This window comes from Pelobates fuscus, chromosome 4, assembly GCF_036172605.1.
Source record: "Pelobates fuscus isolate aPelFus1 chromosome 4, aPelFus1.pri, whole genome shotgun sequence".
NCBI lineage: Eukaryota > Metazoa > Chordata > Amphibia > Anura > Pelobatidae > Pelobates > Pelobates fuscus.
In genome coordinates, this window is record NC_086320.1 from 383,252,983 (window position 1) to 383,276,409 (window position 23,427).

A 23,427-nucleotide genomic window follows, 5' to 3' on the forward strand; every position below is an offset into this window, starting at 1 on the left:
CTCCTTGGTTCAAGACAGGCACTTTATTTGGAACCACAACAGCAACGTTTCGACCCTGAGGTCTTTTTCATTTTGACCGACCATGCACGTGGTCGGTCCTATGTCCAAAACAGTTCCAGGGAATTAAGGCCAATGGTTGGTCTCTCCTTATGGAGTACAAAAGTACATAAATCACATAGGTTTTTAAAGGGCCCATAGTCTTTTTGCAGGAGGCTGGCAAGCAGGCCCTCCAAGAACACGTGGCAGAGGCATTTCTGCCACAAATCCGTATTAGACATTCTGGGCAGTTTTAACGCACATTCTTACAGCGGCTGTCCTAAGAGATGAATTGTACTGAATTAAAATATGAATTGCAACATTCAAACTTAAGATAACCAAGCTGTGATTGGAACCGATTTGGCGTATTTTTACAAATCAAATTTTTTTTGTCTAAATTTTGCATTCAGTTCTGGATTTATAGCAATCCTCTGTTATGGGCAGAACCCAGTGAGATATGTTATGTTGTGTGTTTCCTACCCATGTTATATGTTATATGGCTGGATGGAGAGCTAATACTCGTCTCATTGTCGGTTGCTGAGAAGGATGAATTCCGTGGGATCCTTGGAAACAGGAGAACAGAATGTTGATTTGCTGTGTGTACCGAGCCACTTCCTGCTGGTCGGGGTGTCTGGATTTTACTGGGGGGGGGTACATGAATCATGATCGGAATTCTTATCAGCCCTTTTCTTTCTACACAAACTGTGTGTTCCCTCCTTTGTATGTTTCTCTCCATCTGTCTGGATGCCACTCTGCTCCTTGTTTCCTCGTATAATGAAGGCAGTGAGCAGGGCTCCCCGGTCCTTTCTGTATAAGATGATTAAATCTCTCCATCCCATTATCCGGCAAAGCATTTATCTTGGTATCGATTCATCTTTTCACCCACCGGGGAACCTCCAGATAATGATATCCTCTGCTTCTAGCTCCCCTGCCCTACACTCTGCTCTCCATCCTGCTCCTGTCAAATCAGGGTTAATTAGGATTTACAGGGGTTCCAGCAGTTACAGGGTTACTTGTATCCTGATATCTGTGTGACAATACTGAGCACTGTTTAGGGGAGGGATAGCGAGGGCAACAGGGGGAATGATCCAATGTTACTATAATTTAAAGAGTTGTACTAAACACCGACACAACCTTGTATTTACGTCCGCCCTGCACCCAGTCTCAGTGCCGGGAATGGCTGATAACTGCAGTATTTTGTAAAATTCACACAGCTGTAAGCCAGCCCCTCAGATCTGTCAATCAGCCAAATTAAATGATGGGTTTTGGAGCCTATATCGACCATGTCCCAGCTGTGAGTGTGGCATACTCTCTCTGGACCCACAACTTGGACTGACTTGTTTCACGACATGTCCAACATATCTGCGCAGCAAACATTCTGAGGCCAAACCCCTTTCCTGGGTGCAAATGTCACCAGCCTGCCTGCCTGTCTCTTCTCCGTTTTACATCAGATTATATGTTAAAGGGCTGTTGGTTCTCTGAACATGTAATAAAACACTGATAAGCACAAATAACTTGTGTCAACCATCTTTGTTAAGTGAAGCTCTGTTTTCATTAAATTTGTAATATAAATGTAGCAAGTGACATCTTAATACAGTACAATGGACACATTAAAGTGATCTATAAAGTGACACTTTTTTCCTCATATCAAATTCCGCTGAAATTTCCTAAAGACAAAATTTATAGTCTAAAAAATTCTTCTGCTTTTCTGTCAGAAAAAAAGTGGTGGAAATATTCAAAAATCTTTTGCAAATTGTGATTTATCCAAATTTTGGCCGATTAGTACGACATCCAAATTCTGTAACTTGGAAACCCCATACGACCTTTATCGAGATGAAAGGTCGAATTTTTTTTTTTTTAAAATTTTTTTTTAACCGCTCCTCTTGTTTTTCCTCTATTGGTTACTTCTTCTCATGTGATCTATGTTTATACCTTTTCGCAGCCTTTTTGTTTATCTGAACGTTTTTTCCCAAATCGTTTGCATGGACAAAGTTTGTCTGGACTTGTGAATGAATTTGTGACGACCCAAACTCCGTTTTTTTTTTGGCCAATCTGATTCAGTCTAATGACAGTCCTGTCACTTGCTGTGAGATCACATGAGATAAACATACATATTATTAATCATTGCAAAAATTGCATTTACTTAAAAGTGTGTAATGTGCGTGCTGTCCATGCTGTGTGTACTGTGTGTGGTGTACATGCTGTGTGTACTGTGCGTGCTGTCCATGCTGTGTGTACTGTGTGTGGTGTACATGCTGTGTGTACGTACTGTGTGTACTGTGTCTGGTGTACATGCTGTGTGTACTACTGTGTGTACTGTGTCTGGTGTACATGCTGTGTGTACTACTGTGCGTGGTGTGTGTGCAGTATGTGCTGTCCATCCTGTGTGTACTGCATGTGCTCGCCATGCTGTGTGTACTGTGCATGCTGTCCATGCTATGTGTACTGTGTGGTCTACATGCTGTGTGTACTGTGCATGCTGTCCATGCTGTGTGTACTGTGCATGTTGTCAACGCTGTGTGTATGTGCTGTATGTGCTGTCGATGCTGTGTGTACTGCATTGGCATTGAGAAAGGGCTGCTGCCCGAAACGTTTGCTGCTTAAACTTTGTCCTCAAATTGTGGAAGCACCTGGGTGTACACACCTATACTGGATGCGCAGGACTCTTGTTTGCTTTTTGGCTACTGTGCATGCTCTGTGTAATGTACATACTGTCAATGCTGTATGTACTGTGTGTGCTTTCAATGCTGTGTGTATGTACTGTGTATGCTGTGTGGGAAGTGCATGTAAGATGAAGTGTTTATGGTGGTTAATATGAATATTAGAGGATTAGAGAATATTAGCTGTATAAATTGTTATTAATAAATCGCCTAGAATTTCTCAGAACAGCCCCGCCTTTGGCCACTCCCCCACTCACACTCATAATAGCCCTGCCCCTGGCCACTCCCCCACTCACACTCATAATAGCCCTGCCCCTGGCCACTCCCCCACTCACACTCATAATAGCCCTGCCCCTGGCCACTCCCCCACTCACACTCATAATAGCCCTGCCCCTGGCCACTCCCCAACTCACACTCATAATAGCCCTGCCCCTGGCCACTCCCCCACTCACACTCATAATAGCCCTGCCCCTGGCCACTCCCCCACTCACACTCATAATAGCCCTGCCCCTGGCCACTCCCCAACTCACACTCATAATAGCCCTGCCCCTGGCCACTCCCCAACTCACACTCATAATAGCCCTGCCCCTGGCCACTCCCCAACTCACACTCATAATAGCCCTGCCCCTGGCCACTCCCCAACTCACACTCATAATAGCCCTGCCCCTGGCCACACTCCCCTAGTGTCAGGCCTCCAGCCAACTTGCCCGACAATTCACATCCTAGTGCCACTGTCTCCTTCAGCATTCCGACGGACGCTACACGCTTGAAAGTGGACTCTTTAAATATGCGACCGAAATACCTGCGGGATACATTACATACCAATAATGTCAGGGTCCAGTGTAATTGGATCAGATACCCCTCCAATCGTAGTTCAACCAATCACAAGTGATCCTGGGCTATATAGTCTCTGATCTCCTATTCCTCCTTGCCCTGTTGTGGTTTCTTGTTAGCCCAATAGCGCGTTCCTTCATATAAGTTGTTTGGTATCTTGACTGGCTTACGTCTCTCGTGAATTCTGCTCTCTCATATCCTTTGACCTGGGCTTGCTTATTGTTATTCCTTATTTCTATTTTCCCTGACCTCGGCTCGTACTCTGACTATTCTTTATTGTATAACCTGACCATTCTAAGGATCGGTACTACAATATTCTGGTTTGGGATTCTGTCTGTGTGTTCTGGTTCCCGGAATCCTGACACCTAGTCACAACCCTAAAATTAAAGTGTCCCTCTTTGTCCATGTGAGATGCTGGTTATTGCTATGAAATATGTAACGTATGAAACACATTCTACAATCTGCTGATACAAATGAATAAATGTGTAACTCTGTCTGTAATCTCCTCCGTAATAACTGGCTCATCAAACCCTATAATATTCCCCAGAAACTCTGTGTGATGCTCACAGGAACATTTTATTGCAGCAAATTACAAAATGGCAATGTTTAACCCACGCAATGGCCTTTGTAAAGCACTGTGTCTCCGAGAATGAGATATAAATAGTGCAACATGACACAGAAATGATAATTGATGGGGATGGCCATAATCAGCTGTTAATAGGTTGTCATGTGCACTCTATATAAATCTCAGAAGACGAGGCCCTGGACCATGTACACATAGATCAACCCGCATACCTGTTCTCCTTCCCGAGTATATCGGATAAGGATTTTCTCACCAACATAGTACAAGCTCTCTCCAGCATGTCCCCCGCCATACTGCTTTGCTTTAGTTATGTAATCTGTGCCTTTAATCTTCTTACTCAGCGATGGCTGTACAAAAAGTACAGTACATAAAATAAATTAACTTTCTATATTGTGCTAAAACAGATATTATTTCTGATACTTTTTATGTATCACTATTCTACACAGGGTTACGAACAGGGCTCGAGTCCTGCAGGAACGCGTGGGAACGGCGTTCCTGCACTTTTTCCACAGCAGGAACGCAGTTCCCATTACTAGTCCTGCAGGACCCAGGGCTGGCACAAGCGGCTGCGAGAGCAGGGGGAGGACAAATCCGAATCCCCTGCCTCTGACTGGGGACTCGGATTTTTAAACTCACCTCTCCCCCTGCAGTCAGTGGAGTCGTCCGGCCTCTCCTGATGATGTCAGTAGGAGGGGGCGTGACTTTCTCTGCTCTTCTCACAGGACCGCTGGGGAGCAGAGGAAGCCACGCCCCCTCCTCCTGACATCATCAGGAGAGGCCGGCTTACTCCACTGACTGCAGGCTGCAGGTTCCAGATCCTGTCCCACCCCTCCTGGCCCAAGGTAAGCCTCAGGGAGGGGGGAAGGCACTTTAGTTTTTGTTTTTTTGTCCCTTTCCCCAGTCCCTGTCCCCCCTCCTCAGTCCCTGTCTCCCTCCTCAGTCCCTGTCTCCCTCCTCAGGCCCTGTCTCCCTCCTCAGGCCCTGTCTCCCCTCCTCAGGCCCTGTCTCCCCTCCTCAGGCCCTGTCTCCCCTCCTCAGGCCCTGTCTCCCTCCTCAGGCCCTGTCTCCCCTCCTCAGGCCCTGTCTCCCTCCTCAGGCCCTGTCTCCCCTCCTCAGGCCCTGTCTCCCCTCCTCAGTCCCTGTCCTCCCTCCTCAGTCCCTGTCCTCCCTCCTCAGGCCCTGTCTCCCACCTCAGTCCCTGTCCCCCTATTTAAGGCCCTGTCCCCCCTCCCCAGTCCCTGTCTCCCTCCTTAGTCCCTTTCCCCAGTCCCTGTCCCCCTCCTCAAGCCCTATCCCCTTACTCAGTCCCTGTACCCCTCCTCAGTCCCTGTCCCCCTATTTAAGGTCCTGTCCCCCCTCCTCAGTCCCTGTCCCCCTATTTAAGGCCCTGCCCCCCCTCCTCAGTCCCTGTCCCCCTCCTCCAGCCCCTGTCCCTTTCCTCAGCCCATGGCCCCTTCCTCAGCCCATGGCCCCTTCCTCAGCCCATGCCCCCCCTCCCCCCTCCTCCTAAGCTCCTGTCCCTCTTCCTCAGCCCTGCCACCTTACTCAGCCCATGGCCCCTTCCTCAACCCATGCCCCCCCCCCCTCCTAAGCTCCTGTCCCTTTTTCCACAGCACTGTCACCTTACTTAGCCCCTGTCCCCCTCCTCAGCCCCTGTCCACCTTACTCAGCCCCTGTCCACCTTACTCAGCCCCTGTCCACCTTACTCAGCCCCGTGCTCTTACTCAGTCCCTGCATACGAGCATCAGTCCCTGTCCCCTTCCTCAGCCCCTGCCCCTCTTCCTCAGCCCCTGCCCCTCTTCCTCAGCCCCTGCCCCTCTTCCTCAGCCCCTGTCCCTCTTCCTCAGCCCCTGTCCCCCTTCCTCAGCCCCTGTCCCCCTTCCTCAGCCCCTGTCCCCCTTCCTCAGCCCCTGTCCCCCTTCCTCAGCCCATGCCACCCCTCCCCCCTTATAAGCTCCTGTCCCTCTTCCTCAGCTCCTGTCCCCCTCTTCAGCCCCGTGCCCTTACTCAGCCCCTGCATACAAGCGTATCATTTTTTTGGGGGGGGGGGGGGGAGGGGGGGAGTGGATCTTGGGTGAGTTCCTGCACTTTTTTACCCAGGACTTGACCCCTGGTTACGAACATTCATTATAATCTATTCTCATTGTAGGGTGTAACATGGTGCAAATACCAAAGAATCCAGTGAAATAATTTGGGATTTATCCCCCAAAGTGGCTGTTGGTTAGAATCCACATAGGAATAACACATTTTAGGCCAGAGTAGTAAAACCATTGCAGGGTCCAGCTGCTGAGATCAGGACAGGTCTAAACGCTGTTACAATATTGTTAGAAGGACCATCGGTCCTTCAAGAGCCCCAAGATATGACAGAGTCATGACATACAACCAGATACAACACAACGCCAGACATATTTCCCCTCGGTTCTCACTCCTTCCATTTCTCTTCCAGGAGCCGTATTACGTTCGATGTGTGAAGCCCAATGAGCAGAAGTCCCCGGTTCTATTTGACGATCAGAGATGCCGTCACCAAGTGGAATATTTGGGTCTTCTGGAGAATGTGCGTGTAAGGAGGGCGGGCTTCGCTTACAGACAGCCCTACGACAGGTTTTTATTCAGGTGGGTGAGGATATTCTTTAACAAAGGTGCCATGGGCGACAGGGTTCTTCACTAAACGAAACATCAGCTGGGATTTATAAACGTTTGGGAAAAAAATAGTCAAACTGGGAACAGCGGCTTTTTTTTTCGAATTTGTGTTTTGGCCTAAAATTTTTAAATTGTTGGTGAATTTCTGTCAATTCACAGTTTAGTGAATAAACTATCACAGTTTAAACATTCACTATAGGATGATTTGTGCTGTTGAAAATAGAATAGAAAGCTGAGATTGTAGAATTTCCAGTTTTGTTCATTTAGTGTAAATGTTATTAGAGGTGGGTTCAGGACAGGCTTTATAGCCATCGAGTGGAACTGAGCTGCTTTGAATTTTTTTCAGGGTTTAAGAACTAAATCCAACAAATAATTTTTTTTTGTTGTAGGTACAAAATGACCTGCGAGTACACATGGCCAAACCATCTCATGGGATCAGACATGGAGGCCACGAAAGCACTGATTGAACAGCACGAATTCCAGAATGATGTGGCCTATGGACACACAAAGGTCTTCATTAGGACGCCCCAGACACTGTTTAGTCTAGAACAAGAGCGGTCCCAGCTGATCCCCATCATTGTGTTATTGATACAGAAGGTAGGAAAAGCTAGTTATATATATGATGGATTTCCCATTATACACAGGAGATGTCATTTGTCAAAGCTCTGCACACGGCAAACCGCAATAAACAATATCACACCAACTACAAACCCCAACATATAATGTCCTACCCACTACAAACCCAACATATAATGTCCTACCCACTACAAACCCCAACATTCAATATCCTACCCACTACAAACCCCAACATATAATGTCCTACCCACTACAAACCCAACATATAATGTCCTACCCACTACAAACCTCAACATATAATGTCCAACCCACTACAAACCTCAACATATAATGTCCAACCTACTACAAACCCCAACATATAATGTCCAACCCACTACAAACCCCAACATATATTATCCTACTTACTACAAACCCCAACATTCAATATCCTACCCACTACAAACCCCAACATATAATGTCCTACCCACTACAAACCCAACATATAATGTCCTACCCACTACAAACCTCAACATATAATGTCCAACCCACTACAAACCTCAACATATAATGTCCAACCTACTACAAACCCCAACATATAATGTCCAACCCACTACAAACCCCAACATATATTATCCTACTTACTACAAACCCCGACATTCAATATCCTACCCACTGCAAACCCCAACATATAATGTCCTACCCACTACAAACCCCAACATTCAATATCCTACCCACTACAAACCCAACATATAATGACCTACCCACTACAAACCCAACATATAGTGTCCTACCCACTACAAACCCCAACATTCAATATCCTACCCATTACAAACCCCAATATACAACGATCTACCCCCTATAAAACTTAATACACATGTCCTACGCACTACAAAACCCAATATACAACATTCTACCCACTGCTTTACTGTATTAACCCATATACAATATGCTACACACCACTATACATTCATCTCCTATCTGCAATGTACCACCCATACCTCCATATTCACTGATAGTACCTGCAGCTTTTAATAATAAATATTAAGTCTCTCCTTTCACTTAAGCTGTTTTTGCGGGATAGAATTGGGCACTGCTGTGCCCTGAGATGCCCCTTTATACTAGTCCCTAACATAACATGCCCGTGTGTCTCCCGCGTGACGTCACACGCACGCCAATGTCGTCATCAACGTGGGCGGACGTGAGGCTATAATTTGTGTCCATCAACATGTTGCATGAGTTAGGTATACAGATGCACGGCCGCTGAGTTAGGTATACAGGTGCACGGCCGCTGAGTTAGGTATACAGGTGCACGGCCGCTGAGTTAGGTATACAGGTGCACGGCCGCTGAGTTAGGTATACAGGTGCACGGCCGCTGAGTTAGGTATACAGGTGCACGGCCGCTGAGTTAGGTATACAGGTGCACGGCCGCTGAGTTAGGTATACAGGTGCACGGCCGCTGAGTTAGGTATACAGGTGCACGGCCGCTGAGTTAGGTATACAGGTGCACGGCCGCTGAGTTAGGTATACAGGTGCACGGCCGCTGAGTTAGGTATACGGGTGCACGGCCGCTGAGTTAGGTATACAGGTACACGGCCGCTGAGTTAGGTATACAGGTGCACGGCCGCTGAGTTAGGTATACAGGTGCACGGCCGCTGAGTTAGGTATACAGGTGCACGGCCGCTGAGTTAGGTATACAGGTGCACGGCCGCTGAGTTAGGTATATAGGTGCACGGCCGCTGAGTTAGGTATACAGGTGCACGGCCGCTGAGTTAGGTATACAGGTGCACGGCCGCTGAGTTAGGTATACAGGTGCACGGCCGCTGAGTTAGGTATACAGGTGCACGGCCGCTGAGTTAGGTATACAGGTGCACGGCCGCTGAGTTAGGTATACGGGTGCACGGCCGCTGAGCGCAAATGCTGCAAGGTGAGGCTGAACATGTTACAGCTACAAGCCTGCGAATCTCATGGCTAAAGTGCTTATTAAGGGACTGTGTAATCATTAATTTATGTAACTTGTCCTGGACATGAAATGTCCAACAAATATTACTCCGCAGTTCATTTATCCCATCTGCCTCTCTCTACATGCAATCATTTCACAGAGCTAAATATTAACTAGTACCTTGTTTGATCGTTTATTTAAAAAGATATTCATTTTCCACTCTCCCCGGCCTGGGGGCGGTGGGCTGCAGTGCACGAAGCATTCATCTTGCAGGAGATCCGTCATTGGATGTCACCGATACCCTATGAGGGAACCTGTTAATGTCTGTCCGTACCGTATAATAAATATAACACATACACTTACAGACTGTGTGCACAGCCACTGCTGCAGTTTGTTTGTTAATGATCAGCCATTGCTGTTAACGTCCGGGAACGCGTGGCCAAAGCTTGTATGAAACTTAACCAAATAAATGTAATTATCTGCTAATGTAAGAAATGTAAATTGTCAACATTTACAGACTGTCAGCTGTTTGCAATGAACAAATCAAACAAAAGCAATTGAAATAGCTCATGAATGCTTCAAGTAGTTTCCCCAAATCCAACTGAAAATGCTAATTCTAATGACTTTTCCAGTATCTTCAAATTCCACCAGAGATTTTCTACGGGGTTCATGCCGAGTGACTGTGATGGCCACTGTTTAATTTTCCAGGATTCGTTGTATTCTCCTTACTCCAGACATACCGCTGATCCATTGGGACAAAAGTTCCACTTTTGTTTCATTGCTCCACAGAGCAGAATCTCAAGACTTCGGTGGCTTATTTATATGATTTTGAGCATGTTGGAGCCGACCTTTCTTGCATTTTTTGGTCAGTAGTGGTGTATGTCTTGGAGTTCTGGCATGGAAACCTTCTGGATTTAGTGCACGCCTTACAGTGCTCACTGAAACCTTGGTGTCTGTTGCCACCAAGTCTTGCTGCAGGTGTTTTGCACTGACTTGAGGGTTTTTCACAACCAGCCTTCTCAGAAATCTGTGTACAGCCACTGATAGCTTCCTTTTTCTGCCCCATCCAGGTAGTGTAACCACTGTTCCTTCAACTTTGAACTTGCCAACTATGCCTCTAACAGTGTCTCTAGGAACATTCAGTGCCTTCACTATCTTTTTGTATCCTGTTCCTTGTTTGTGAAGGGCAATGTCTCTTCTCTTAACTTTGTGACCATTCTTTTGACTTAGCGATATTTGTAACATGCAGCTAAACGTGACACTCAACAAATCCCTAGCCAGTTCAGGTATTTCAAGTGTTCCAGCATACGCACACCTGGAGCAATTAATGAAGTCCTGGATTAGTTGCATCAGGTGTGCTTGATACAACACATGTTTTGCATATATGTGCTGCTGTGATTCTATAATCCTGAATAATAATAATGATTAGTGATGTACCGAACTGTCCGCCGGCGAACAGTTCCTGGCGAAATTAGCGTGTTCGCGTTCGCCACGGCGGGCGGACACATGCGCAGTTCGATCCGCCCCCTATTCGTCATCATTGGGCAAACTTTGACCCTGTGCCTCTCGGTCAGCAGACACATTCCAGCCAATCAGCAGCACTCCCTCCCTTCCACACCCTCCAACCTCCCTCCCAGCATCCATTTTCGATTCATTCGGAAGATGCATGCTTAGTGAGAGGAGGGAAAGTTTAGCTGCTGCTGATTAGATAGGGAAATTGATAGCTAGGCTAGGGTATTCAGTGTCCACTACAATCCTGAAGGACTCATCTGATCTCTGCTGTAAGGACAGCACCCCAAAAAGCCCTTTTTAGGGCTATAACATCAGGCTGCTTTTTTTTTTTTTTTCCTGTGTAATGTAATTGCAGGTGCCTGCCTGCCAGCTTCTGTGTGAGGTTCACATTGGATACTGTGCCTACTTGCCCAGTGCCACCACTCATATCTGTTTTAACAATAGGTTAAGCTTTACATTTAAAATAAATATTTTTTTTTCACTGTAATAGAAGAGCAGTTGCCTGCCTGCCAGCTTCTGTGTGAGGTTCACATTGGATACTGTGCCCACTTGCCCAGTGCCACCACTCATATCTGTTTTAACAATTGGTTAAGCTTTAGATTTAAAATAAATAAAAAATTTTCACTGTAATAGAAAAGCAGTTGCCTGCCTGGCAGCTTCTGTTTCAGGTTGGATGCCTTGCCCATTTGCACAGTCAGTGCCACCACTCATATCTGTTTTAACAATTGGTTAAGCTTTAGATTTTAAATAAATATTTTTTTTCACTGTAATAGAAGAGCAGTTGCCTGCCTGCCAGCTTCTGTGTGAGGTTCACATTGGATACTGTGCCCACTAGCCCAGTGCCACCACTCATATCTGTTTTAACAATTGGTTAAGCTTTAGATTTAAAATAAATAATTTGTTTTCACTGTAATAGAAGAGCAGTTGCCTGCCTGCCAGCTTCTGTGTCAGGTTGGATGCCTTGCCCATTTGCACAGTCAGTGCCACCACTCATATCTGTTTTAACAATTGGTTAAGCTTTACATTTAAAATAAATATTTTTTTTTCACTGTAATAGAAGAGCAGTTAGTTGTCTGCAAGCGTCTGGGTGTCAGGCCTACTTCAGCGTGTGCTCTGCAGACCTGTGCCAGCGTGCTTTGACAGTTGCCACTCATATCTGGTGTCTCTTTAGCGTGCTTTTACAAAGAAAAAAGGTTTCCAGTGTAAGCTAATAGCAGACAGTCAGTGTCCTTCAAGCGGCTCTGTCAGGCCTTCCTTCAGCGTGTGCCCTCCACAACCCTGCCAGCGTACTTTGACAGTTGCCACTCATATCTGGTGTCTCTATAGCGTGCTTTTACAACCAAAATTTTGTTTCCACTATAATAGAAGAGCAGTTGCCTGCCTGCCAGCTTCTGAGTGAGGTTCACATTGGATACTGTGCCCACTTGCCCAGTGCCACCACTCATATCTGTTTTAACAATAGCTTAAGCTTTAGATTTTAAAGAAATCATTTTTTTTCACTGTAATAGAAGATCAGTTAGTTGTCTGCAAGCGTCTGGGTGTCAGGCCTACTTCAGCGTGTGCTCTGCAGACCTGTGCCAGCGTGCTTTGACAGTTGCCACTCATATCTTGTGTCTCTATAGCGTGCTTTTACAACCAAAATTTTGTTTCCACTGTAATAGAAGAGCAGTTGCCTGCCTGCCAGCTTCTGTGTGAGGTTCACATTGGATACTGTGCCTACTTGCCCAGTGCCACCACTCATATCTGTTTTAACAATTGGTTAAGCTTTACATTTAAAATAAATATTTTTTTTCACTGTAATAGAAGAGCAGTTGCCTGCCTGCCAGCTTCTGTGTGAGGTTCACATTGGATACTGTGCCTACTTGCCCAGTGCCACCACTCATATCTGTTTTAACAATTGGTTAAGCTTTACATTTAAAATAAATATTTTTTTTTCACTGTAATAGAAGAGCAGTTGCCTGCCTGCCAGCTTCTGTGTCAGGTTGGATGCCTTGCCCATTTGCACAGTCAGTGCCACCACTCATATCTGTTTTAACAATAGCTTAAGCTTTAGATTTTAAAGAAATCATTTTTTTTCACTGTAATAGAAGATCAGTTAGTTGTCTGCAAGCATCTGGGTGTCAGGCCTACTTCAGCGTGTGCTCTGCAGACCTGTGCCAGCGTGCTTTGACAGTTGCCAATCATATTTGGTGTCTCTATAGCGTGCTTTTAAAACCAAAATTTGTTTTTCACTGTAATAGAAGAGCAGTTGCCTGCCTGCCAGCTTCTGTGTGAGATTGAATAGCAGTTACTTGTCTTCAAGCGGCTCTGTCAGTCCTTCCTTCAGCGTGTGCTCTGCAGAACTGTTCCAGTGCACATTGCCAATCATATCTGGTCTCACAGTAGCTTGCACGCATAGTACCACTAATCCCCAAAAAAATGACAGGCAGAGGCAGGCCACCCCGCAGGGGCCGTCGTGGTCGTGGTGCTGTGATTCCCTTTTGCCCTAGAATAATGCCCAGTTTTCAGAAGCCACGTACCCTGAACTTGAAAAGTTCTGAGGACTTAGTTGACTGGCTAACACAGGACACCCAATCTTGTACAGCCTCCGCTCGGAACCTTGACGCACCATCCTCCTCCAGCTTAGCTTCAGGCACCTCTCAAGATAGCACTCACCCGCCTGCCGCCACCACCAAAACTAGCACCACAGCCGCTTTACTTGGTATGTCAGAGGAGTTATTCACACACCAGTTTGAAGAAATGAGTGATGCGCAACCATTATTGCTAGAGGATGTAGATAACAGGGATATGTCTCAGGCAGGCAGCATTAAACACATGGAGGTACGGTGTGATGATGATGATGTTGTACCCGCTGCTGCTTCCTTTTCTGAGTTGTCAGATACAAGCGAAGCGGTTGATGATGACGATGCGTCCATGGATGTCACGTGGGTGCCCGCTCGGCAAGAAGAAGAACAGGGCGAAAGTTCAGATGGGGAGACAGAGAGGAGGAGGAGACGAGTTGGAAGCAGGGGGGGGGGGGGTCGTCGCAAGGAGTTAGTGGCACAGTCAGACAGCATGCATTGGCACCCGGGGTCAGCCCGACAGCACGCCAATCAACGCATGCTGTGTCCACCACCAGAATGCCGTCATTGCAGAGCTCAGCAGTGTGGCATTTTTTTGTGTGTCTGCCTCTGACAACAGCGATGCCATTTGCAACCTGTGCCAAAGGAAACTGAGTCATGGGAGGTCCAACACCCACCTAGGTACAACTGCTTTGCGTACCATGCACATGATCTCACATCACAAACGCCTATGGGATCAACACATGAGTACAAGCAGCACGCCTACTCTAAGCCGCCATCCTCCTCCTGGTCCAGCATCTTTAGCCACGTCAACCACTGCTGTCCTTCTTGCCCCCTCTCAACCATCCGCCACTCCGTCTCCCGCCTTGAGCAGTTCCCGCTCATCTGCCCACAGTCATGTGTTTCTGTCAAGGACATGTTTGAGCGTAAGAAGCCAATGTCACCAAGTCACCCCCTTGCCCAGCGTCTGACAGCTGGCTTGTCCGAACTATTAGCCCGCCAGCTTTTACCATACAATCTGGTTGAGTCTGAGGCGTTCAAAAAATTTGTAGCTATTGGGACACCGCAGTGGAAGGTACCCGGCCGGAATTTCTTTTCACAAAAGGCAATCCCCAACTTGTACTCGATTGTGCAAAAGGAAGTCATGGCATGTCTGGCACACAGTGTTGGGGCAAGGGTCCATCTGACCACTGATACCTGGTCTGCAAAGCATGGTCAGGGCAGGTATATCACCTACACTGCGCATTGGGTAAACCTGCTGACGGCTGACAAGCAAGGAATGCGTGGCTCTGCAGAGGAGTTGGTGACACCGCCACGAATTGCAGGCAGTCCTGCTGCCACCTCCTCTACTCCTCCTACTCCATCCTCTTCCATAACCTCCTCGGCTGAGTCCTCTTGTGCCGCTGCTTCTTGCTCCACATCAACGGCACCCCCCCAGCTCCCCAGGTACTATTCCACATCCCGGATACGGCAGTGTCACGCCGTCTTGGGTTTGACTTGCTTGAAAGCAGAGAGTCACACCGGACAAGCACTCCTGTCCGCCCTGAACGCACAGGTGGAAAAGTGGCTGACTCCGCAGCAACTGGATATCGGCAAAGTGGTGTGTGACAACGGAAAAAAATTGATAGCGGCATTGAAGTTGGGCAAGTTGACACATGTGCCGTGCATGGCACATGTGTGTAATCTGATCGTACAACGCTTTGTGCATAAGTACACAGGCTTACAGGACGTCCTGAAGCAGGCCAGGAAGGTGTGTGGCCATTTCAGGCGTTCCTACACGGCCATGGCTCACTTTGCCGATATCCAGCGGCGAAACAACATGCCAGTGAGGCGCTTGATTTGTGACAGCCCTACACGTTGGAATTCAACACTCCTAATGTTCGACCGCCTGCTCCAACAAGAAAAAGCTGTTAATGAATATTTGTATGACCGGGGTGCTAGGACAGCCTCTGGGGAGCTGGGAATTTTTTTGCCACATTACTGGACGCTCATGTGCAATGCCTGTAGGCTCATGCGTCCTTTTGAGGAGGTGACAAACCTAGTCAGTCGCAGCTGTGTGTGTGCGTGTGTATGGCTGCCTGCCTGTGTGTGTGTGTGTGACAGGGTGAAGATTTCTTGCACATGGGTGTGACAGGGTGAAGATTTCTTGCACAGGGCGCCCAAAGGCCTAAGGCTGGCCCTGCGCATGGGTCAGTGGCTCTGCACCAGACTTCCCTCCAATTGATCAAAGTTAAAGGATTTCAAGTGGACTGATTACAATTACAGGGCCTCTAAAGAGTCCTGTATTGTTATTTGTCGTCACTACCTTCCCGCGTCGGGAGTGGGTCATTTGCGCCCCTGCTGCCTTCCTTGCATGTGGTAGCTGTTTGTCAGGGATTTGTCAACCCAAATCTGCCAAGTGACCCTATGTAGGGGTAACAGTCCCTATTCTGCTCTGTGTCAGTGTGTATCATGGTCTCTGTGGACAGGGAACAGTCTCTATTCTGCTCTGTGTCAGTGTGTATCAGGGGTTTTGAGGACAGGTGTCAATCCATATCTGCCAAGTGACCCTATGTAGGGGTAACAGTCCCTATTCTGCTCTGTGTCAGTGTGTATCATGGTCTCTGTGGACGGTGAACAGTCTCTATTCTGCTCTGTGTCAGTGTGTATCATGGTCTCTGTGGACAGGGAACAGTCTCTATTCTGCTCTGTGTCAGTGTGTATCAGGGGTTTTGAGGACAGGTGTCAATCCATATCTGCCAAGTGACCATATGTAGGGGGAACAGTCCCTATTCTGCTCTGTGTCAGTGTGTATCATGGTCTCTGTGGACAGGGAACAGTCTCTATTCTGCTCTGTGTCAGTGTGTATCATGGTCTCTGTGGACGGTGAACAGTCTCTATTCTGCTCTGTGTCAGTGTGTATCATGGTCTCTGTGGACAGGGAACAGTCTCTATTCTGCTCTGTGTCAGTGTGTATCAGGGGTTTTGAGGACAGGTGTCAATCCATATCTGCCAAGTGACCCTATGTAGGGGTAACAGTCCCTATTCTGCTCTGTGTCAGTGTGTATCATGGTCTCTGTGGACGGTGAACAGTCTCTATTCTGCTCTGTGTCAGTGTGTATCATGGTCTCTGTGGACAGGGAACAGTCTCTATTCTGCTCTGTGTCAGTGTGTATCAGGGGTTTTGAGGACAGGTGTCAATCCATATCTGCCAAGTGACCCTATGTAGGGGGAACAGTCCCTATTCTGCTCTGTGTCAGTGTGTATCATGGTCTCTGTGGACAGGGAACAGTCTCTATTCTGCTCTGTTTCAGTGTGTATCAGGGGTTTTGAGGACAGGTGTCAATCCATATCTGCCAAGTGACCCTATGTAGGGGGAACAGTCCCTATTCTGCTCTGTGTCAGTGTGTATCATGGTCTCTGTGGACAGGGAACAGTCTCTATTCTGCTCTGTGTCAGTGTGTATCAGGGGTTTTGAGGACAGGTGTCAATCCATATCTGCCAAGTGACCCTATGTAGGGGGAACAGTCCCTATTCTGCTCTGTGTCAGTGTGTATCAGGGGTTTTGAGGACAGGTGTCAATCCATATCTGCCAAGTGACCCTATGTAGGGGGAACAGTCTCTATTCTGCTCTGTGTCAGTGTGTATCAGGGCTGGGCTTTGAGGACAGGTGTCAATGTTAGGTGATTTCTGCCCTTTATGGATTAAAAGCAGACTCTGCATCAACTGTGCAATTTTCCATGGGAGTTTTGCCATGGATCCCCCTCTGGCATGCCACAGTCCAGGTGTTAGTCCCCTTGAAACAACTTTTCCATCACTATTGTGGCCAGAAAGAGTCCCTGTTGTTTTTAAAATTCGCCTGCCCATTGAAAATTCCGGGTTCGCGACAACACTAATAATGATTATATAATAATATATAAAGAATCATTTTGAGACAGGAGAAGTCAGTATAAGTTGCATTTTTAGTTGAATTTGAGGAAACCACTTGAAGCATTCATGGTGTTGAGCTATTTCAATTGCTTTTGTTTGATTTGTTCATTGCAGACAGCTGAAAGTCTGTACATTTTTACAATAAACCTGATTTTCAATGGGGATTGATTTATTTTGATTACAGATGTAATTTTCTTTTGCCTGGAATTTACCTTATTAGTGCTTGGCGTTGTCTAAATGCTTCTCACAGTGAAGTATTGAGGGCAGGTCTTGAGTCTAAAACTTTACAAAGAGATGGGTGGAGAGTTAGGAATCGAAAATATGTCAAACTTGGCGGATTATTATTTCAAGTGTTGTTTTCTTTTTTTTTTATTCTTTATTTTTGTTGTGCATAAAATAAGATACAGGATTTCAGTGATCACGACATTGCTTAGTGACATAGGAGATAACCAAAGTTACATGTCTAAAAGAATATACTGCACGATTTTCGAATGATAAAGACAGGCATAGTACTCTGTGATGGCTTGTTAATAGTGTGATAGTGTACAAGCTAGTGATTTTGCCTCTGGTTCTGAAAACGTTAAACTATAACAGGTTAGGTATATATGTAAGAGCCACAGCACCCAAATCCAGTTCCATATTGTACAGGCTCAGGATATGTTAGTAACAGGCTGAAACAGGCATGTTGACATGACTACTGTGATCTCTATTGACCTCCAGCAGCTGTCAGCTGACATTGATTCACAACTGCTATCCATCCCTTCCCTCTCCTGTCCCTCACTGGCCATCTCCACATATAACACTACCCTCACATCTGCCTTGAACGCTGCAGCCCCGCTCCAAACATGCACCTCGAGGAGAACACGACCCCAACCTTGCCATACTAAATCAACGCGCTGTCTGCAGAGTTGCTCCCGTTGTGCTGAACGCTCCTGGAGGAAGTCTCGCACCCTGGCAGACTTTCTCCATTATAGATTCATATTGTGTTCATACAGCGCAGCCCTTGCCCTCGCCAAACAGTCATACTTTCCCTCTCTCATTAGTTCATGCTCCCGCAATCCCAGATGTCTCTGACACCTTTAATTCCCTTCTCCGCCCTGCTGTGGCCACCCCCCAAACTAACCTTACAGCTGATAGCATTGCATGCTACTTTACTGACAAGATTGAACAGCTAAGGAAACAATTCTCCCCTCCTTGCCGCTCTCTTTCTAAACCACACGTAAACCATGCTTTCCCTACCCTCCAGACTTTCTCCCCGGCTACTGAACAAGAGGTGGCTGCGCTTCTCCGTTCCTCTCGCCCCACCACCTGCCCGCTCGATCCGGTCCCATCTCACCTCATCAGATCTCTCTCCCCTTGTCTTGTGCCTACCCTAACACACATCTTTAACTGCTCTCTCTCTTCTGGCACTGTTCCTGCTGACCTTAAACATGCCACTGTAATACCTATCCTGAAAAAAACATCTCTTGACCCATCCTCCCCCTCTAACTATCGTCCCATATCCCTGCTCCCTTTCTCATCAAAACTATTGGAAAGAGTTGTCTTTACCCGTGTGTCTCACTTCCTTAATTCCAACTCTCTCCTTGACCCTCTTCAGTCTGGCTTCCACCCTCTCCACTCTACTGAGACTGCTCTTATCAAAGTGACTAATGACCTAATCCCCGCTAAATCCAAAGGGCACTACTCCATATTAATTCTCCTTGACCTCTCTGCTGCGTTTGACACCGTTGATCATGCTCTCCTCCGTCAAATTCTTCAATCGCTCGGTCTCTGTGACTCTGTCCTCTCTTGGTTTTCCTCCTATCTCTCCCAACGCTCATTCAGTGTCTCCTTTTCCAAGGATACCTCCTCCCCTCATCCTGTCTCGGTTGGAGTTCCCCAAGGCTCTGTCCTTGGTCCCCTTCTATTTGATCGTTATACTGCCTCTCTTGGTAAACTTATTGCTTCTTTTGGATTCCACTACCACCTGTACGCTGATGACACTCAGATATACCTCTCCTCCCCGGACCTCTCCCCTGCCGTCCTGCAACGTGTCACTGCTTGCCTCTCTTCCATCTCTGACTGGATGTCCTCCCGCTTTCTGAAACTTAACCTCACTAAAACTGAACTCCTTGTCTTTCCTCCTCCTAACACTGATCCTCCTCTCTCGCTCTCCCTTCAAGTCAGTGATATCCACATAAGTCCATCCCTGCAAGCGCGCTGTCTTGGCGTCATACTTGACTCTGGTCTCACCTTTGAGTCTCACATCCAGTTTGTTGGCAAGTCCTGTAGGTTCCAACTCAAAAACATAGCCCGCATCTGCCCCTTTCTTGCGCAAGATGCTACCAAGGAGCTTGTCCATGCTCTAGTAATTTCCTGCATGGATTACTGTAACCCTCTCCTGATTGGTCTTTCCAAAAGCCGTATTGCCCCGCTACAGTCTGTAATGAATGCTGCAGCTAGACTGATTTTCCTCTCTAGTCGGTCCTCTCACACCTCACCCCTATGCCAGTCCTTACATTGGCTCCCTGTATCCTATAGGAGTCAATTCAAAGTGCTAACCCATACATTTAAAGCACTGAACAATTCTAGCCCCTCTTATATCTCTTCACTGATCCATAGGTATGCCCCTCCTCTTACCCTCCGTTCTGCCCGTGACCACCTCCTGACCGCTGCTCGCACCCGTACGGCCAACTCGCGCTTGCAGGACCTCTCGCGGGCAGCTCCCTTCCTATGGAATAGCCTGCCTACCGCCATCAGACTCTCCCCTAGTCTTTAATCATTTAAGAAGGGCCTTAAAACCCATCTCTTCAGGAAAGCGTATGGCCTCCCAGAGTAATCTTTCCCTTACATACCTGTCTCTTGCCCTCTCCTATGGGATAGTGCTTTGCTCTCTCCTCCAGCTCTGCTTCACTCCTACTTGATATTTCCTGTCCTAATGTTTCTAATACCCCACCTCCTATAGACTGTAAGCTCGTTTGAGCAGGGTCCTCTTCAACCTATTGTTCCTGTAAGTTTTCTCGTAATTGTCCTATTTATAGTTACATCCCCCCCCTCAAAATATTGTAAAGCGCTACGGAATCTGTTGGCGCTAAATAAATGGCAATAATAATAATCAGATACTAGGTTTGTGAGCAGAGGAGGCCAACATATAGGGGAAACAGCAGTGCTTCCAGGCTCAAGCTATAATTAAACATATTCTTTGGGATGCTTTGTGTGCATTTTACAAGATAGGTGAGTTAAGCCTGGGTCTGGGTTTCTGGTTCTGGGTCCCCGGTTGGCGGCTAGAGGCATTATAGGGCCCATATATAGTAAGGCTCCTTAACACCAGAGTCTGGGGGGGGGGAGGAGGTACAAGTGGTATGTGCCACTTGTGACTTCGGCATTAAGGTGTCGCCCGGGTGCCCTGTGGGTTGTGTCAGGTCGATGGGTCTACGAGGTCGGGGGATCGTGCGGTCTGTGTGTTAAGTAATAAGTATATTTGAGCTGTTGCGGTCTGCAGACTAGATGGCTAACCGTACACACGGCATTAGACGTAGAAATGCATAACTGGCAAACAAATTATATACAAAATTATATACCAAATGGGGAGGACAGTGCATAAGTCAGTGTAATATAAATCCGGCCGGTGCCTTTACTAGTTCCTTGTGACGGACAGTTTTTTCCCACATTAAGAACCGGGTGGGTGCATAGTGCTGCTTCCTGCTGGGGCTGCCTGTCCGGATGGGGTGTACGGTGCTATGTTGGCGACATCCCACCGGTGTGTCGTTCTCGTCTTGGCGCCTGCCATAGGGCAAATGCCTTGTGCTTGTAAAAATTGTGGTGCTTCCGCCGGTGTTGTCAGACAGTGGCTTTGCCCTTCTTGTGTGACAATTAGCGTTCGGGGGTAGCCCCATTTGTATTGTATGTCCGCTGCCCTCAATTGTGTTGTGGTTTCTTTCAGGGATGCACGCCACTGCAGCGTCTGGCGGCTCAGGTCTTGGTAAAAGTGTAAGGTAAGGTCCTCGAAAGCGTACGGGGTCTGGCCCCTGACAGCACGGAGGAATCCGTCTTTGTCTGAGCGGGATTTGAAGCTCAGTATGACATCCATTGCGGAGTCTGGGGCATTGTGTGGGCGCCCTGGAATGCGGAATAGGCTGTCCAAGGTCAGTCCTTTGGCCTGTTTAGATGGTAGGGCAGCCTGTAGCAGCCTCTTTATGAGGAGCGGCAGTTCGTCTGCTGTCACAGTGTCTGGGATCCCCCTCACCTTGATATTTCTCTGTCTCGCCATATCTTCAAGCTGCCCCACTCGGGCGTTTAGTTGTGAGCATGTGGTTACTAGCTCCTGCGTTTGCTTTGCCGTGGCGTCTTGCTGGACTCTCAAGTCCTGGACTACTTCTTCCATGGCTCGCATGCGGCCTGTAAGTGTGCTCAGCTCCGTCTTGAGGCCTGCTAATTCAGCCGTGAAGAATGCCTTAAGGTCAGTCACCATGCGTGATAGGATGACCCTCGGGGTTTCCGTGAGTGTTTCCCCATATTGTGCTGACTCTCCCTCAGTCTTTCCCCGGCTTACGGAGGTAGGTTTGCTGATTCTTTGGCTGTTTTGCTCTAGTAATGTCGGAGCTCGGGTTGTCGACTTGTCGGCTTGACAGCTAGCTCCGCCCCCCAAGTGTTGTTTTCTAAACATTCGTTTTTATGTTCATTAAAATGGTGACTCGCTGTATGACGCTGCTATGGATTAACAATAAAATTATGATTCTGGTTGGCTATTTTGACCTAACATTTGCATTCATTTTAAATTCACGTTGAATTCCTGATAATTCCCACTTTATTGAATAACGCTATGTTTTTCCTTGGTGATTCTAATCTTTGCATCCTTGAAGTTATTGATGTAGTGGTGGTGGTGGGGGGGGGGGGGGTGAGATGTGTTGATACATGAACTGTGTGATTCAATTTCATTTTTATATGGGAAAAATCATACATCAAGTTACACGTAACTGTCTTCTTACTACCTTTGGATAATAAGATTGCAAGCTCTGTGGGTCAGTGATCCACCATGCATCTGTCCTAGCAATGTTCCCTGGATAAATCCCAGGCCATTTAACCCCTTAAGGACACATGACATGTGTGACATGTCATAATTTCCTTTTATTCCAGAAGTTTGGTTCTTAAGGGGTTAATGAAATATCGCAGACAATCACTTTATTTCCTTCAGACACAATGAATGAAGCCAAATAGAAGCTAAAATTGGATTTTAGCTTTTCTGGGCTGAGCTGTCACTATTGTTTTCCACAAGCCTCCGAGACTGCATTGCTTCCCCAGGGCCAATGATTGTCAGAGAGAGGGACAAAATGGATGGGGTGGGGGATTGCCTCTGCTTGCATTCGTGGAGATCAGGCTGTTAGTAAGTTAGGAAGAGATTTCTGTCAGTTTCAATCAGGGATGACGAAGCTGCGATGAAGTCAGTCCGTCAGGAGAGATTATTACAGAGAGCTGGCGGCCGTCTACTAAGCATGACTGGCTGTGCGTGTGTGTGTACCAAGCATGTAAAATCCTATAGGTAACATGTAAAAAGAATGACAATATGTCTGGCACTACACATGAGACACTCTTTTTCTGCCGCTGATGGTGCGAGTTGATACGTTTCATATAGGGCAGGAAGCGAAACATTCCCACAATTGGTTTTCTTAGGAAGACAAGTCAGCCGAATGTAAATTCGCACCCAAGGAAGCCAGTTAGTGTGAAACAAGTTCTGCTTTTCAATTGTCTTGTAAAGGCTCCTACAGACTCACTTGATCCGTCCGATAAACAGATAACTCCCATAGGAGTCAAACAGCAGCAATTAATATGGCGTTTTGCATTCTGTACATGGTATATTACTGCTATTATTTATTTAATGCAGAATAGTGAGTGCAGGACCTGTAAGTCAGTGCTGTCTCAGAACTCTATCCTGCTTCCAGACTCCCCAATAGTCCAGGAGAGGAATTCCTGTTGGATTTTCTCAGCGCCTCCTTGCCCCCTCTAACACTCCCAGCTAGCGTCAATCAGGCCACGTATCTGTACTCAATTTCTGCCAGTGTTGCAGCTGATTCTGGACACTTCTTGGTATAACCGTATCTCCACTACTCAGATATCCATTCATAGTTTTAACTAATAGTGTTTTGCTTCGGGCCTTTGCCTTGTTTTCAGATTATACAGAGTCTTGGTTTTTATGTCCTGCTAAGTCCAATGTCACTTTGT

The 23,427-nt window shown here is 47.0% G+C and overlaps 1 protein-coding gene across 1 annotated transcript in view; it reads left to right on the plus strand.

Annotated features, from left to right (window-relative positions):
- Nucleotides 1-23,427, plus strand: part of MYO1G (myosin IG) — a 212,900-nt gene that overhangs the window by 71,200 nt on the left and 118,273 nt on the right. Inside the window, exons 15-16 of the mRNA XM_063452858.1 lie at nt 6,560-6,726; nt 7,143-7,350. Coding sequence (XP_063308928.1) covers nt 6,560-6,726; nt 7,143-7,350 — 375 coding nt within the window. The remainder of the gene's footprint in view (nt 1-6,559; nt 6,727-7,142; nt 7,351-23,427) is intronic.